The 12,528-nt window shown below is 46.3% G+C and overlaps 1 protein-coding gene across 9 annotated transcripts in view; it reads left to right on the top strand.

Annotated features, from left to right (window-relative positions):
• The window catches only part of COL27A1 (collagen type XXVII alpha 1 chain), a 182,150-nt gene that overhangs the window by 109,249 nt on the left and 60,373 nt on the right, over positions 1-12,528 (top strand). For all 9 annotated transcript variants that reach the window (XM_088065669.1, XM_088065670.1, XM_088065668.1 and 6 more), the window contains 9 exons: positions 1,957-2,010; positions 2,409-2,453; positions 6,856-6,909; positions 7,602-7,655; positions 7,811-7,864; positions 8,804-8,857; positions 9,166-9,219; positions 11,128-11,172; positions 11,835-11,888. In XM_088065669.1, coding sequence (XP_087921795.1) covers positions 1,957-2,010; positions 2,409-2,453; positions 6,856-6,909; positions 7,602-7,655; positions 7,811-7,864; positions 8,804-8,857; positions 9,166-9,219; positions 11,128-11,172; positions 11,835-11,888 — 468 coding nt within the window. The remainder of the gene's footprint in view (positions 1-1,956; positions 2,011-2,408; positions 2,454-6,855; positions 6,910-7,601; positions 7,656-7,810; positions 7,865-8,803; positions 8,858-9,165; positions 9,220-11,127; positions 11,173-11,834; positions 11,889-12,528) is intronic.

The following is a 12,528-nucleotide window of genomic DNA, read 5'->3' as shown; positions in this document are numbered from 1 at the left end:
GCTTTCATTCCACACCAGGATCTCTGAAAAAGCAAGTCCCTGTAAGCAGTGACCTCGGGGACACGCAGTTCTTGTTCACCAGAGAGTCTGAGGGCAGGAACAGTTTGTCTGGGTAGACAGGAATTTTACATGCACTCTCACCATCCCATCACTAATCCAGAGCATTTTGTACTGAGCCAAATTCCACCCTTCATTCCACTTTTTCCCCAGCAGGAGATAAATGGCTGTAAGGATGGGTGGCAGCTCCTCCCCTGGCAGCAGTGCTGGGGCTTAGGGAATGCCCAGCTGAACATAGTATGGTTTATTTTTAGGTCTCAGGACTTGCTTCAGGTTATTCCCTTCCATGCACAAAAATTGGTAGGCTCTGTTACTACTACAGCATTCTTTTGTAATGATTCCTCCTCAGCTGTGATAATCCATGGAGACTTGGCTTGCAAGGAATGGTTAAAAACCTTCCCCTTTTGCCTTTCCATAGCTTAAATTATAGGAGTGTGTGTCAGCTTAGATCCACTGCACGAGACATTGCACAAACCCAGAAATTTTACATTCCTTGGAAGAACAGCAGGGAATATGGGTGGAACACCTGTCTTGGAGATGGGGGATTGGGGAAGAAGTGGATTGAGAGGAAGGTTTTCTATGGAACCAGGAATTAGGTCTGTTTCCCCTCATTGGGGAGTGGAGATGGAAGTAGCTACTTTAGCCATAGCAGTAGAAAGGATGTGCTCCCATCAAAAAGCTGGAAAATGAAGATTGCTATTTAAAACAATACCACTGAAGGTGTTTTCCAGATTGAATTATATTCCTCCTTGCTTTTGGAAAGATTTATTTTTTCCTTGTTGTGGTAATCTCACAGATATTTTGTCTGCTAGAAAGCGTAAGGTCAGAGATGGTAAATGTGACCGTGGTCCTTCTGGAGATGCTGGAGTCAGAAGCTGCCTGTCCTCCCCATCACACCAGCCTAGCCAAACCTCAAACTGAGATTCAGGTCAAACTGAGTCAGACCTTGTGTTCCAGGGTCACATGCACCTCCTGAATTCAGGATGCTGAAGCATCTCTAGTGGGATAGACCGAGATTAACCTCCTCCATCCTCCTGGGGAGAAGGGAGCACATCCATCCTCCCCCTGTGGAGGACAGCTCCAGCTCCTTCCCCAGGGTGTGCAGACGGGGCCCACACTGCAGGACATGCAGAAGGTGACACATGGCTCCTGTTGTGTCTCTCCCTTGCGACCTGCAGCCACCCTGGGGACCAGCCAGGCTCTGGCTGCCTCACACACCCTGCAGAGTTTGGTTCACGGTGTAAGAGAGGCTGAAGAGCAGAATTAGGTGTAACTAAAGCCTCTTGCTCTCCTAATTAACCATGTGGGCAGAGCTCTAAGTAAATGCATTTCTACAAGCAGCCTTTATGCTAGGAGGTATGAAAAGGGCTCTGTTGGGGCTGCTGCAGCCCAGCTCTCTCTGCGTGACCGCAGCCCCAGGGCTGCGGCTGGAGAATCGCTCCTTCAGGGAGCCTGCCCTGTTTATTTACACACTGAGGCCAGGCTGGTGCACCCTGTCACTGCCTCTCTTCATGGCACAGAGCAGCCAGAGCCCATTTCAACACCAGCACTGAAGGGTTTCTGTTGTACATCACACATGGGTGCCCACAGCAGCCGGAGCTCTGCTGTCCTCCTGAGTCCCAACACACAATGCCACGCTGACTTCTCACTGCAGCAGGACGAGACACCTCTGTCCCCCACCTCCTGTCTCTCCTCTCTTTCCTTTGAGTGCTGCCTTTATTTAGGGGCTGTCTGCACACTCAAAGAGCTTTGACTCAGGCCAGGATGCTGCTTCTGTTGACATCAGTAGTGCATTTCTTCAGGGACACTGAGACTGGATATCAGAGGAATTTCACGCCACGTGCAGGCATCTGTTGGGTTTGCCCCTAATGACTGTGGTAATTTTCTTTCTCTCACTAGGGTGACATGGGCCCTGTTGGACCAATTGGCTACCCAGGACCAAAAGGATTAAAGGTGAGGGAATATCTGAGCTCTCTGAGCTCTCATCCCTCCATAGCTGGGCTGAAGGTTATTCCATTCCTCCTTTGGGCAGTGGTGACTGTGCTGAGAGAAGGGCTGGGCAGCAGTGATGTGTGTGCAGGCACAGGGCTGCTGAACACAACATCCCACTGGTGCTCTGCAGTGGCTGTAAGTCAGTGGAGAATTCCAGAAGCATTTCCCAGTGTGCCTGCAGCACATGAAGAATGTGTGATGGAGCACACTTTGGGAGCAGCCTGGCATTTGACCCTGAGACTGTGCCAGGCCGGTGCTGTGGGTCTGAGCCACCAGCCCCATCAGTAAACAGCAATGTCACAGACCTGAGCAAGTCTTCACCATGGCTCAGCCTCACTCCGAACTTTCTTTTGTTTCAGGGGCTGATGGGAAACCCTGGAGAACATGGACTGAAAGGTGATAAGGTGATCTGAATACTCCCTTATTGCACTGTGTTTTAATTTTGCATGTAAAACCCCCTTTCTAGTTTCTTATTCAGCATTGTAGTGCTGGTTCCACTCTGGCCAGCTCTGCCCCATCCTCTCACTCTCCCTCCTTTCGTGACACTCTAGTTTTAATTTTTCTTTCTTTGATATCTGCCCCATCCCTTTTTCCATGGAGTATAGATAAGTTATGCTCAGATCCTCTTTGGAGCTCCTGCCTCCCGCTGATGATGACAGTAATTGTGGAGTTATCTGGTGTTCCACTGGTTTTATGTTGTTTACGTGATGGGATGGGGAGAAGATGATCCAGTGAGTTTGCATTAATGCATTTGGGGGAAAGATGTGTTGTGAAAAAGCAGCCCTGTATCAAACCAGGTGGATCCCCTGGAAAAACTGTTGGGTGTTGGATACCTCTGCTCCTGCTCAAGGAGCCTCACCTCAGTTCAGCTTCCTACTGAGAGGACATTGCCTTGTCCCAAACTGATATAAATCACTTTAGAAAAAGCAAAATGGAGAGGGGCCTTGATTGCAGTGATTTAGTGGTGCTGGCACAAAACCACGCAGCTTCAGCTAGATCAGCATGAAGCTGTGTGTGTAAATGTCTCACTGTCACAAGAACCTCCTCCTACAGATATTCAGCTGTAGGATTTATTTAGTCTGAAAGAGTGGGAGGTGCTGTTATTTATTGCTGGCTCTGATTGCTCAGGAGGGCAGTGGAAAATGACCATTAAGTGTATTCTCCTCCTCCTGTTGGATGTTTTATTCTCTTTTTAGATGTTTGCTTTCAGAGAATGATTTAGCAGCCCAAAAGTGCACAGGGGGGAAGCAGTGTCAAACCAGTTGGTTCAACTCTTCTTATGTTATAGCAGCTCTTTGCCAGGACTCCTGTGTCTGCAATTTCCATTTCTCCCTTGTGCTGCCTTTCCACTTCTTTAGAGTAGTGACAAGGCACGAGAAGGACTTTTTCTTTAGGACAAGCTTAAGACATTGTAGCTGGTTTCTGGACTAAACCCCAGATCCTGGAGTCCACAGACTCCTCCATCCACTCCTTGGGAGAAATGGCTAAATATCTTAAGAATCACCAGAATCTAAATCATTGTTTAGCAAAATGAACCTTCCTGGACAATTCAGTCTCCATCACTTTATAGAACTGCTCAGTTTATGCCCAGTATTTCCCCAGCCACTGCTGTCACAGTAACCAAATGGTTTGTGGCTCTCTCTGGAGTTATCCATCCGATACTCCCAAGTGTGGAATTATCCATCCTCCCAACAATCCCACACTCCTGAGGTACAGGAAACCTTTTCCTTCCCCTCCCAGCTGTCTCCCCCTGCAAGCTCCAGGCTGCAGGTCATCCTGCCTTCCTGGGGATGGGTTGATGAAGATTTAATTGGATGCCTGCAAGCTCCTGTTAATCCCATCTGTCTTGGTCACATCCAGAACACATGGCCTTGTACAGGTTTGTCTTTTTATGGCTGAGGAAATCTCCCTTCAGTCAGCAGCAGTGAGATGGATGCTGGTAAAAGCTGAGAATAATGACAGGGTGGCTGGATGGTGCATGGAGGCAGTGGGAATGTCCCTGGAGCTGCCAGCTCAATCCACCGGGGAGAATGTCCTCTCACCACATGGCCAGGTGTGAACCAGAATAAGGGACAACACCTCACTCCTCCAGCAGAAATCACATCTTTTTATCTAGCAGCTAGACAGGCAGGTCCAGGTCATCCTTCTGTTTCCATTCCTGTGTTTTCATGGAGGCAACGACAGGAGGAGGAGGAGGAGGAGGAGAGGGTTGTATCTGCTCTTACAGGGAGAAGTGGAATTGCTGTGTGACTCTGAAATAAAGAGTAGCCTTGAGAAGACCACGTGGGGTGATGAGTGCAGGGGAAAGGTGGAGGAAGCAGAGGAAATCCCAGCTACTTGTTCTCACAAAGGAGTTTTATGAATCAGGACATCTGTAGCTTGTGGAGGACATGGCTCAGGCAAATACCTCTGGAGTTGTGTGGCTTTAGCTCCCTTTGCAATGCTGAGCAGGAAGTCTTGGGAACAGAGACTTCCAATCGAGGAAAATTGAGGGGATTTTGCACAACAACCTCCTCTGCATCCCACAGACAGCAAACACATCCCACAGCTGTGCATTTGGTCCCTTCCCTTGTAGCCCCTCTGTTTGTGTTGGGTTACAAAGGGCCTCGGGGTGTCTGAAGCTGCATTTCTTTTTATAGGTGAAACACGAAGCACAGGCAGCATCCCATGGGCAAGAGCCTGTTTGTAATTTCAGATTCTACATTCCTTTTCCTGCCCCACGAACCGAGTCCTTGCAGACCCATTTCGTCATCTCAGCATTGCAGTTTTTAATTACAAACATGCCTGACCTCTTTCCTCTGTAATTTTTCCCTCATATTAAGGACACAGATCCCAAGTCCCAGTTCCAGGGCAGGTAAAAGGTGAGGCCCCAGCCCTCAGTTGCCCATTTCTCAGAGTTGTTTGAAAACTAGTTTCATTTCATTCATGCCCCACTTTTCCTAAAGGTTGGAAGCAAAGGTTTGTTCCTGCATTTTGCTATGCTCAGGAAACTTTTATTTTAGCAGTTATTACTTAGTGTCCAAGTATTTCCTCCAAAACAGTATTTCAATGGCCACTTGTACTGTCTGGGTAGAAAATTGTTTAATAAAAAATATAACCTTTTTTTTTTGACCCTCAGAATTGATGATAAAGGCAAACCTCAGAGCCAACCTGTCACTTCCAGAAAAGCTGTTTTCATGCTGGCTTCAGTCAGGAGCCAGAATTAAGTAGATTTCAATGTTTTAAGCCTTGGAATACATAAAATAAGTAGAAAATTGAGAGAAGATGAGAGAAATCTGTGAAGGAGCTGGGTCACACAGTAGTTATTTTTTGCCATTTCTGTTGTATCTAATACTTGGGGTTCTTCCGAACTGAAGCTGTGTGAAGAGCTGATTGTTTCCATTTTGCATTGCCAAAAAAAAAAAAATATGGAAAATAGCTTAGATGAAACAAAATGTTGGTTATTTGACTCAAATTAAAATATTTTAGGTTAAAAACCAAACGAGTAAAATCAATTTAACATTTTTAAGAGCAACATTTTGATTTTTCTATGTAAGAGATTTGTTTTGAAGATGGTTCAGCGAAATGTTCTGGGAACATTTGCCAAAACATTTAAGCAAATTTAGCATGAATCCATGAAATGTTTCCATCATTGAATCTGTTTAGTTCATAATTATTTTCTTCTGAAAAATTGTGTTTGAAAAGCCTTTACCAACTCAAACCTGAACTGTCCACAATTTCATTATCCCCTGCATGTTACTGAAGTAGTTATAATTATTTCAACTCTCTGATAACAAGTGGGTGGTTTTTCTGGAGTGAAGTGGACTTTCTCTGACATCTCTCTGTGGACTTTGGCTCTGTTGCAGGGCTCCATATGTCTTCCATGTGGACTGTGTTTGAACATATAGCTCTGGAGTGGTTCATTCCCTTGCTGGGAAGCCAAGTTCATGGGACAGAGTTCCTCCAGCAGTTATTTTTGTTGGGTCTTGTCATTGTACCAAGTTATTGTAGTCATTCCTCCCTTGACTTCCCAAGTAGAATTTTCCTTTCTCTGCCCCATCATTGACTCATCCTTTGTTTAAGTAAATCACTAAATACATGAAGTTGGAAGGGGCATCAGGAGGTAATTTGGTCCAGAGCTGCTCACAGCAGGGCTAAGAGCCAGTGCAAGGTAGCCCACTGCTCCTTGGAAAGCCTTCAGGGAGTCAGGATGTGTTCTGTTGGTCCAACGAGAGGACAGACAGACAGCTTGGTGAGAAATACTGTCAGTGATGGGCTCCCCATCCCAGTGAACACCAGCCAACCCCTCCCAGGGAATCTCAGCTCAGATATTGGCAGTGAGGTGGTACTAAAGCATTACCAGAAGTTGCTCTTGTTTTCTTGTGAAAGAGGATTGATGTTTGATGTCAGGACTAGGATATGCTCATAGAAACCCTGAGGATTGTTTTCTTTTCTATAGAGCCTTGTGAGAAAAAAGGTTCATTCATTGAAAACTGAACCCTTCTGTTCAACTGAATTTAACACTTCACCAGCATCATGGTCCCTGTGAGCCAGAGGAACTCTCTCTCTTCTTGCAGCTTCTGTAGATACACAATGCTTGGGAATTCCTGGGTTTCACTCTCCCACAGTTTCCTTTCTCACCTTGGGATCAAGTTGGGAAATACACACTTTGTTCAGGGTTGTTGCTACATTCATTGTGGTCTGCAGCTTGCCAGCAGTTTGGTTTTGAGTTGAGACTTTTGCTGTACAAAACACCTTCTAAGCATCGACCTGGGCATTTTGGCTGTTGCTGTTGCCTATTTTAACTCTCTGGTGATGTGTACCCAGGGTGATCAGGGAAGAGCAGGTGTTCCAGGAGATATTGGCTTCCAAGGAGACAAGGTAATTGTTTTTCTTTTCTCCATCATTCTTTTCCCCTTTCATAGCAGTGGTCACCAGTTTTCCCAGTTCCTCCACCAGGAGCTGGAATTAGCTGCATCCTGCTGTCAGGTTCCCCTGCTTGGATAGCTCCCATTTGGGCTATGCTGTGCCTTTCTAAAATCCATGTCAGAATAGGGATTTTGTAGTCACTCATAGTAAAAGCAGTTCTGCAGGCGTCTATCTGTAGGGGATATGTCTTCTAGCAGAGATTGGAAGTGATGGGATTGATGGGGATGTGTGTGAATGTGTGTGGTCCAGCGGCTGCAGACTCAGGAGATTTTGTCTGCTCAGTGCAGCAACTTAAACCCTGACCCAGGAAAGCACTTAATGCTCTGTATAACTTCTGATCAAATGACTTCTCCCCTGTGAATTAATGTGATACTGACTGTAGCTGACAAATGTTGCACACAACCCTGTGCTGGAGCCTGTGTGGCTCTGAGCCACAGCCAACTGCAGCAGCTCGTGTTCTTTGGGGCTAAATTCGGGGCTGTCTTCAGAAACATCTCACTGACATTAGTGCAGCTGTCCCAGCTCCCCGCAGGGTTGAGTCCAGCCTTTGGGAGATGCTCCTCATTCTGCAGCAAAGCTGGAGCCTGGGGAATTGGAATTTTTTTGATGCCTCATTGTGTTCTGAAAAAATGTGTCTCTCTCAGGGCAGCCAGGGCTTGCCTGGGGTCCCTGGGGCACGAGGGAAGGCAGGCCCCCTGGTAAGTAACCAAGTACCTTCTGCTTCCTAATCCCCCTTTCCAAAGGTTCCATGCCCAGCTGGAAAGACAGCTTGGCAGGGGTGTTCTGTTCTAAACAGGAAATCTTACAACCAGGAGCCAGCTCACTTTTCCCCATGTTTTTCTGATTTCTGCAGGGAAAAGTCGGTGACAAAGGACCAGTTGGGTTTCCAGGACCACCTGGCCCTGAGGTATGTCCCACCACCTCCTTCTCACATCCTTCCAGCCCAGGGCTTCACTTCCCTGCTGGGATATGATGGCACATAAGTGGTGAGAAAGGCTCAAGATGGGTTCATGACCCATTCTACTTCTGGTTTCCTGATTTTTTCCTTCCCCTTTTTTGTCATAGATAAAATGGAGGAGTTTTTTTCAGTTTTTCCCCCTCAAAACACCATTTAAAGCAGAAAATCCTCTTACTTCCCTTACCAAAAAACAGTCACAGTGATACCTTAGATGCAGGCTGAGCTTCCCCCAGCACTGCATCATTTTTCTCCTTCCTAAGCGACCAGACAAGGTCTGTAAGATGCCAGAGAGCCACTTGCAGCACACCTGATGTTCTGCTTTCCCCTCAGCAGCGTTCTGGCATTTCCCAGGGGTCTGGAAGGGCTCTCAGCTGAGTGCTGCCACTGAGCAATCTATTCCTCTTGGTTGCTATTGGAAATAAGCTTGGATTCCTTTGTTTCCTCCTCGATGGATGGGTGGGTGGGTGGGGAGGAACCATGCCAGGATGACAGCAGCTAATGAGGGTGTCAGCACCTTTCCTAATTCCTCTCCTGCTTCCCCCTGCCGCCGAGGCTGCAGCTCCTTCCTCGGAACACAGAGGTTATGTGCTGACTCACAAAGATTAATGAGAACCCCAATCACTGCTTTTAGCTGTGTGATGACAGGGAGGCCCTCACTGCAATAAATCTTGTAAGATGGACCTGAAGGGAGTTGCTGGGAGAGGCTGCTCTTCCATCAAACCCTTGGGGTGCTCCATCGTGTCCTCCCGAAGCCGTGGTGGCCCCCACACGGACGCTGCCAGCGTGTAACACATCTTGTCCCTCAGCCTTTAACTCAACCCCTCACAGAGCCTGACACTGCCTGCAGAATCCCACCTGTGCACCCTGACTGTTCCTCATTTTCTCCAGGGCTTCCCAGGCGACATTGGCCCACCAGGAGAAAACGGTCCCGAAGGTCTGAAGGTGAGTGGAGCAGAGACTGCAGCTCCGTGTGGGGTTGGAAGCAGCCAGGGAAAACAAAGTAGTGGGAAGGGGGGAAGAGAGAAACCTCAGGAGATTCCGAAAGATTGTCCTGGCCAGCATCTCAGCTTGGTCTGTTTGGCTTGAGGTCCCTCCAAGTGCAGCGTTTTCTTTTCTTCAGATTTTTTTTCTGTAACAAAATTGACATTGGATAATGTCCCATGGCTGTGAAAGAGACTTTCTCATTTTAATTGCCCTTCTGAGCTTATGTTTCTATTTTCTGACTATCTTTTCCTTTGGCTCTTTCTCAGGGAAAGCCGGGAGCACGAGGTTTACCTGGGCCAAGAGGACTGCCTGGACAAGAGGTGAGTGTCCTAAGCTGAAAAGAGGTTTGATTTAAAGAAAAATGCTGAACTTTGTAAATTAATGCATGGTGAAATGGTGTCCGTGGTTTAAAATGCTCTGATCCCTCTGAATCTGGAAGCAGGTGCTTACACTGAGTGATCAGAGACCTGCAGAAGAGGAGCTTCCTCTAAGCTGTGTGATCTCCAAGTCCTGTGATCTCTGTTTCCAGTCACTGCTGGCATCTGCTGACCCTAAATTCTGCCTTGGCTTTTCTTTTAAAGCCTGTTCCCCCACCCCCAGATGGGTGTTGGAGCCCTTTTCCCTGCACATCCCCTTGCACAGACATGCCCTGGCCTGGTTTTTGCTTTCTGCTCCTTTTAAATGTGCTCCTTTTCAACCATGAGACCTTCAGACTCTGCTCTCTCACACGGAGAAACATCCCTCTGTAAAAAGAGAAGGAAATGGGAATTGCTGCTCTGCAGAAATTCATTTGCCCAGCACCTCAGAGCTTGCAGCTTTCACTCACCACTTCACCTCAGAACCTGAAGCATCATTCCACTTGCAGCCATTAAGAAGGGAACACTTGTCATTGATTTAATTGTCCTGGATCTGAAAATACATTATGGGAGCAGCAGAGAATGTCTGGGTTCCCTGTTTATCCTGTTGTAACTCCAGTGACATTGGTGTAATTTCCTCTCACTCAGGCCAGTGTAAGCTATTTGTCCAGAGTCACGAGACATTGTGTAAATAATACTGAGCACATGCATGGGTAGGAGCTCGTTTTAATAGCACTAATAATTCTTAACTTTTTCTGGGAACTCTTCTGCTTGTTCTCTAAATGGGATTAATGCAAATTAGCTCATTTATTTGCAGTGAAATAGGAAAAAAAATATTCCAGCCAAAATACAAAGGGAATCGAAGCCCTGCATTCCAGGTTCAGGCAGGCGTGACCAAGCTGCCTTCAATTTACTCTAGTTAGTGAGTGTAAAAGTAAACCCAAAGACATGGATATGGAGTTTGGTGCAAGCTGTGCTGAAGGACTTTGAGTGTGCAGCAGAGCACAGCACTGTGCTCCTACCACCACGGTCACCCAGGGCATTGGGTCAGGGCTCTGAATTACATCTCACTGGAAATGTGGTGTATTGTGGTGGCTTGTCTGAGCCCTTGGAGCTGGGTTCCTGACCCCCAATCCCACCCTCAGCCTGTCAGTGCCCCTTCATTACCACGGCTGACCACCGAAATGAGAGCAGCCAGGCTGTGGCTGCCAAGGGCGCTTTTAATTTCTCTCTTGGCAGTTGGTTTTAAACACTTGAGATAATTTTTGTGAAGCTTAATTGAAGGTCTCTTAGAAACTGTAGATCTGATCCTATCACATTAGAAATTGGTGTGGAGCCAAGGGAAAGGACCGAGTCCAATTGCTGTGTGAGATTTTGTGATAGCTCCATCCTGCAGCATGTGTAGTCCCAGCTGAAAGCAAAAGGGAAACGTTCATACAGTTGCCAAATGGTTGTGTGGGAAATTTTGGAACATGCTTTTTTGGGGGGAAGGGAGAGGAAAGGGGGGAAGAAAGAAAAAGGGAACTCTATAGCATTCACATCCCTGCCAAATCAAAAGAAGCAGAGTTAAGGCAGCATGTCCAGGGTACCCTAGTGGCCAAATCCAGCCCATCATAGACCAAATCAACTGGTGTTGCCTTGGTTAAATTTTGGATGGCTTTTACTGGCAGGACTTGACTTGAGATCTTTTTTTCTTGAGAAAGCTCAGAGGCTGTTTTAAGATAGAGAAGGGCTCAGCTGTTGAAATGTGACAGCTGAGCACACAGCCTGTGTTTAACTGCTGCTCACACTGCAGGCATTTCATTCCTGCTACGTGGTGAGTCCAAATTTTGTCACTACTTCACCTTTTATTTTAATTTCTTTTCACCTCAGGGAGATGAAGGACCCTTAGGACCACCAGGAGTCCCTGGTCCAGAGGTAGGTTTCAGTCATTTATTCACTCAGTTATTACCAGCTCTGATGACCTTGCAATGGAATTGTAGTTAATTTCTCATAAAGCTTCAACCCTCCTGGTTTGGGAAGCTAATCTGCCCTGCTATGAATAATTGTCTTGTCCAGGGCTTGATTAATTGCTTGATCCAGGATGGCTGAAAGTCCAGGAAGTGTCTTGCACAGGGTGTCGAGTTTATGACTTGCCTAAAGTCTCAAACCTTGAAAAACTCTCTAATGTTTAAACAGTTCATCCTCAAGATAAATGGCTTTGATTGGAAACCATCTCCATAACCAGCCCTTGTGTTTCTTCCTAGATTTATAGTATTTTTAAATGAGTAGAGGAAAAAGAAAGAAAAAAGACTGGGCAGTCAGAGAGAGTCCTTTTGCCCTCTGTGATCTATCAGAGAAACACAGTTAGAAGAAGCAAAAAGAATATTGTCATATCTGTGAGCTTGCCAGCTCAGGATTTTGTAATGGGTTTGTACAGAATTGTCACTTCAGGATAGTAAAATATCCCAAAATTGGTAACAGATAGATCAGAAAATGAATGTTATATCTTTATCTTTTATTTTATAAGCATGTAAGCTGCACCTTTGACCAAAGCAGCTGCAAGCTTTTGATGTTTATGGTTTTTCCATGTATTTCAGGGTCGATCTGGTCGGAAGGGATTTCCGGGAACACCTGGTCCCAATGGTCCAAAGGTAAGAAAAGAGCTTGTTCCTGATTTGGGAAGCACTGCGTAGAAGGGAAGAAAGGAAGAGGGAAATATCATTCCTCACCTTTACCACTCTCCCAAGTATTCATTCCAGAGAGAACAAGAGGGTTTCTCTTTTTCTCAGAATTTTGGGGTCTTAGCTTCTGTTTCTTTCTTCAAAAAGAATGATGGTGCATTTCTTAAGCCATTATAAACAAAAGTGTTCCTCTTTTGATATTAACCAACTTCTCCCTCCATCATCATCTCATTTTCCATCGCTTCTCCATGGTTTTGTTCTAAAACAATGCACATCATTCCTATCTTTGCTGCCTAATTATCAGCAGGAGCCATCCCAATGCACTCCACAAACCCACACTCGAAAGGAAAGAGAAAACCCAACAAAAACAACCTCTTCAAACAGTAAATAGCAAAAATATGGTCTGGCAGCGTATCTGGAGTATCTGCCTACTGAGAAAATACAGCTGCTGTCCTGGAGACACTGGTGAGCCTGTGATGGCCCATCCAGGGGCACTCCGACTGCCTCCACGCGCTGCCACAGCTGCCCTTATCCCTGGTGGCTTTGAAACCCTTCTCCTTCTGCTTTCTCCTTCACCCCTCATTGTTTTCATGTTCTGAACTCCTTCCTG

Source organism: Pseudopodoces humilis, chromosome 22 (genome assembly GCF_049639895.1).
Source record: "Pseudopodoces humilis isolate 2021_Gansu_Grassland_sample_001 chromosome 22, ASM4963989v1, whole genome shotgun sequence".
Taxonomy (NCBI): domain Eukaryota; kingdom Metazoa; phylum Chordata; class Aves; order Passeriformes; family Paridae; genus Pseudopodoces; species Pseudopodoces humilis.
This window is presented reverse-complemented; position numbering and strand designations above follow the sequence as displayed.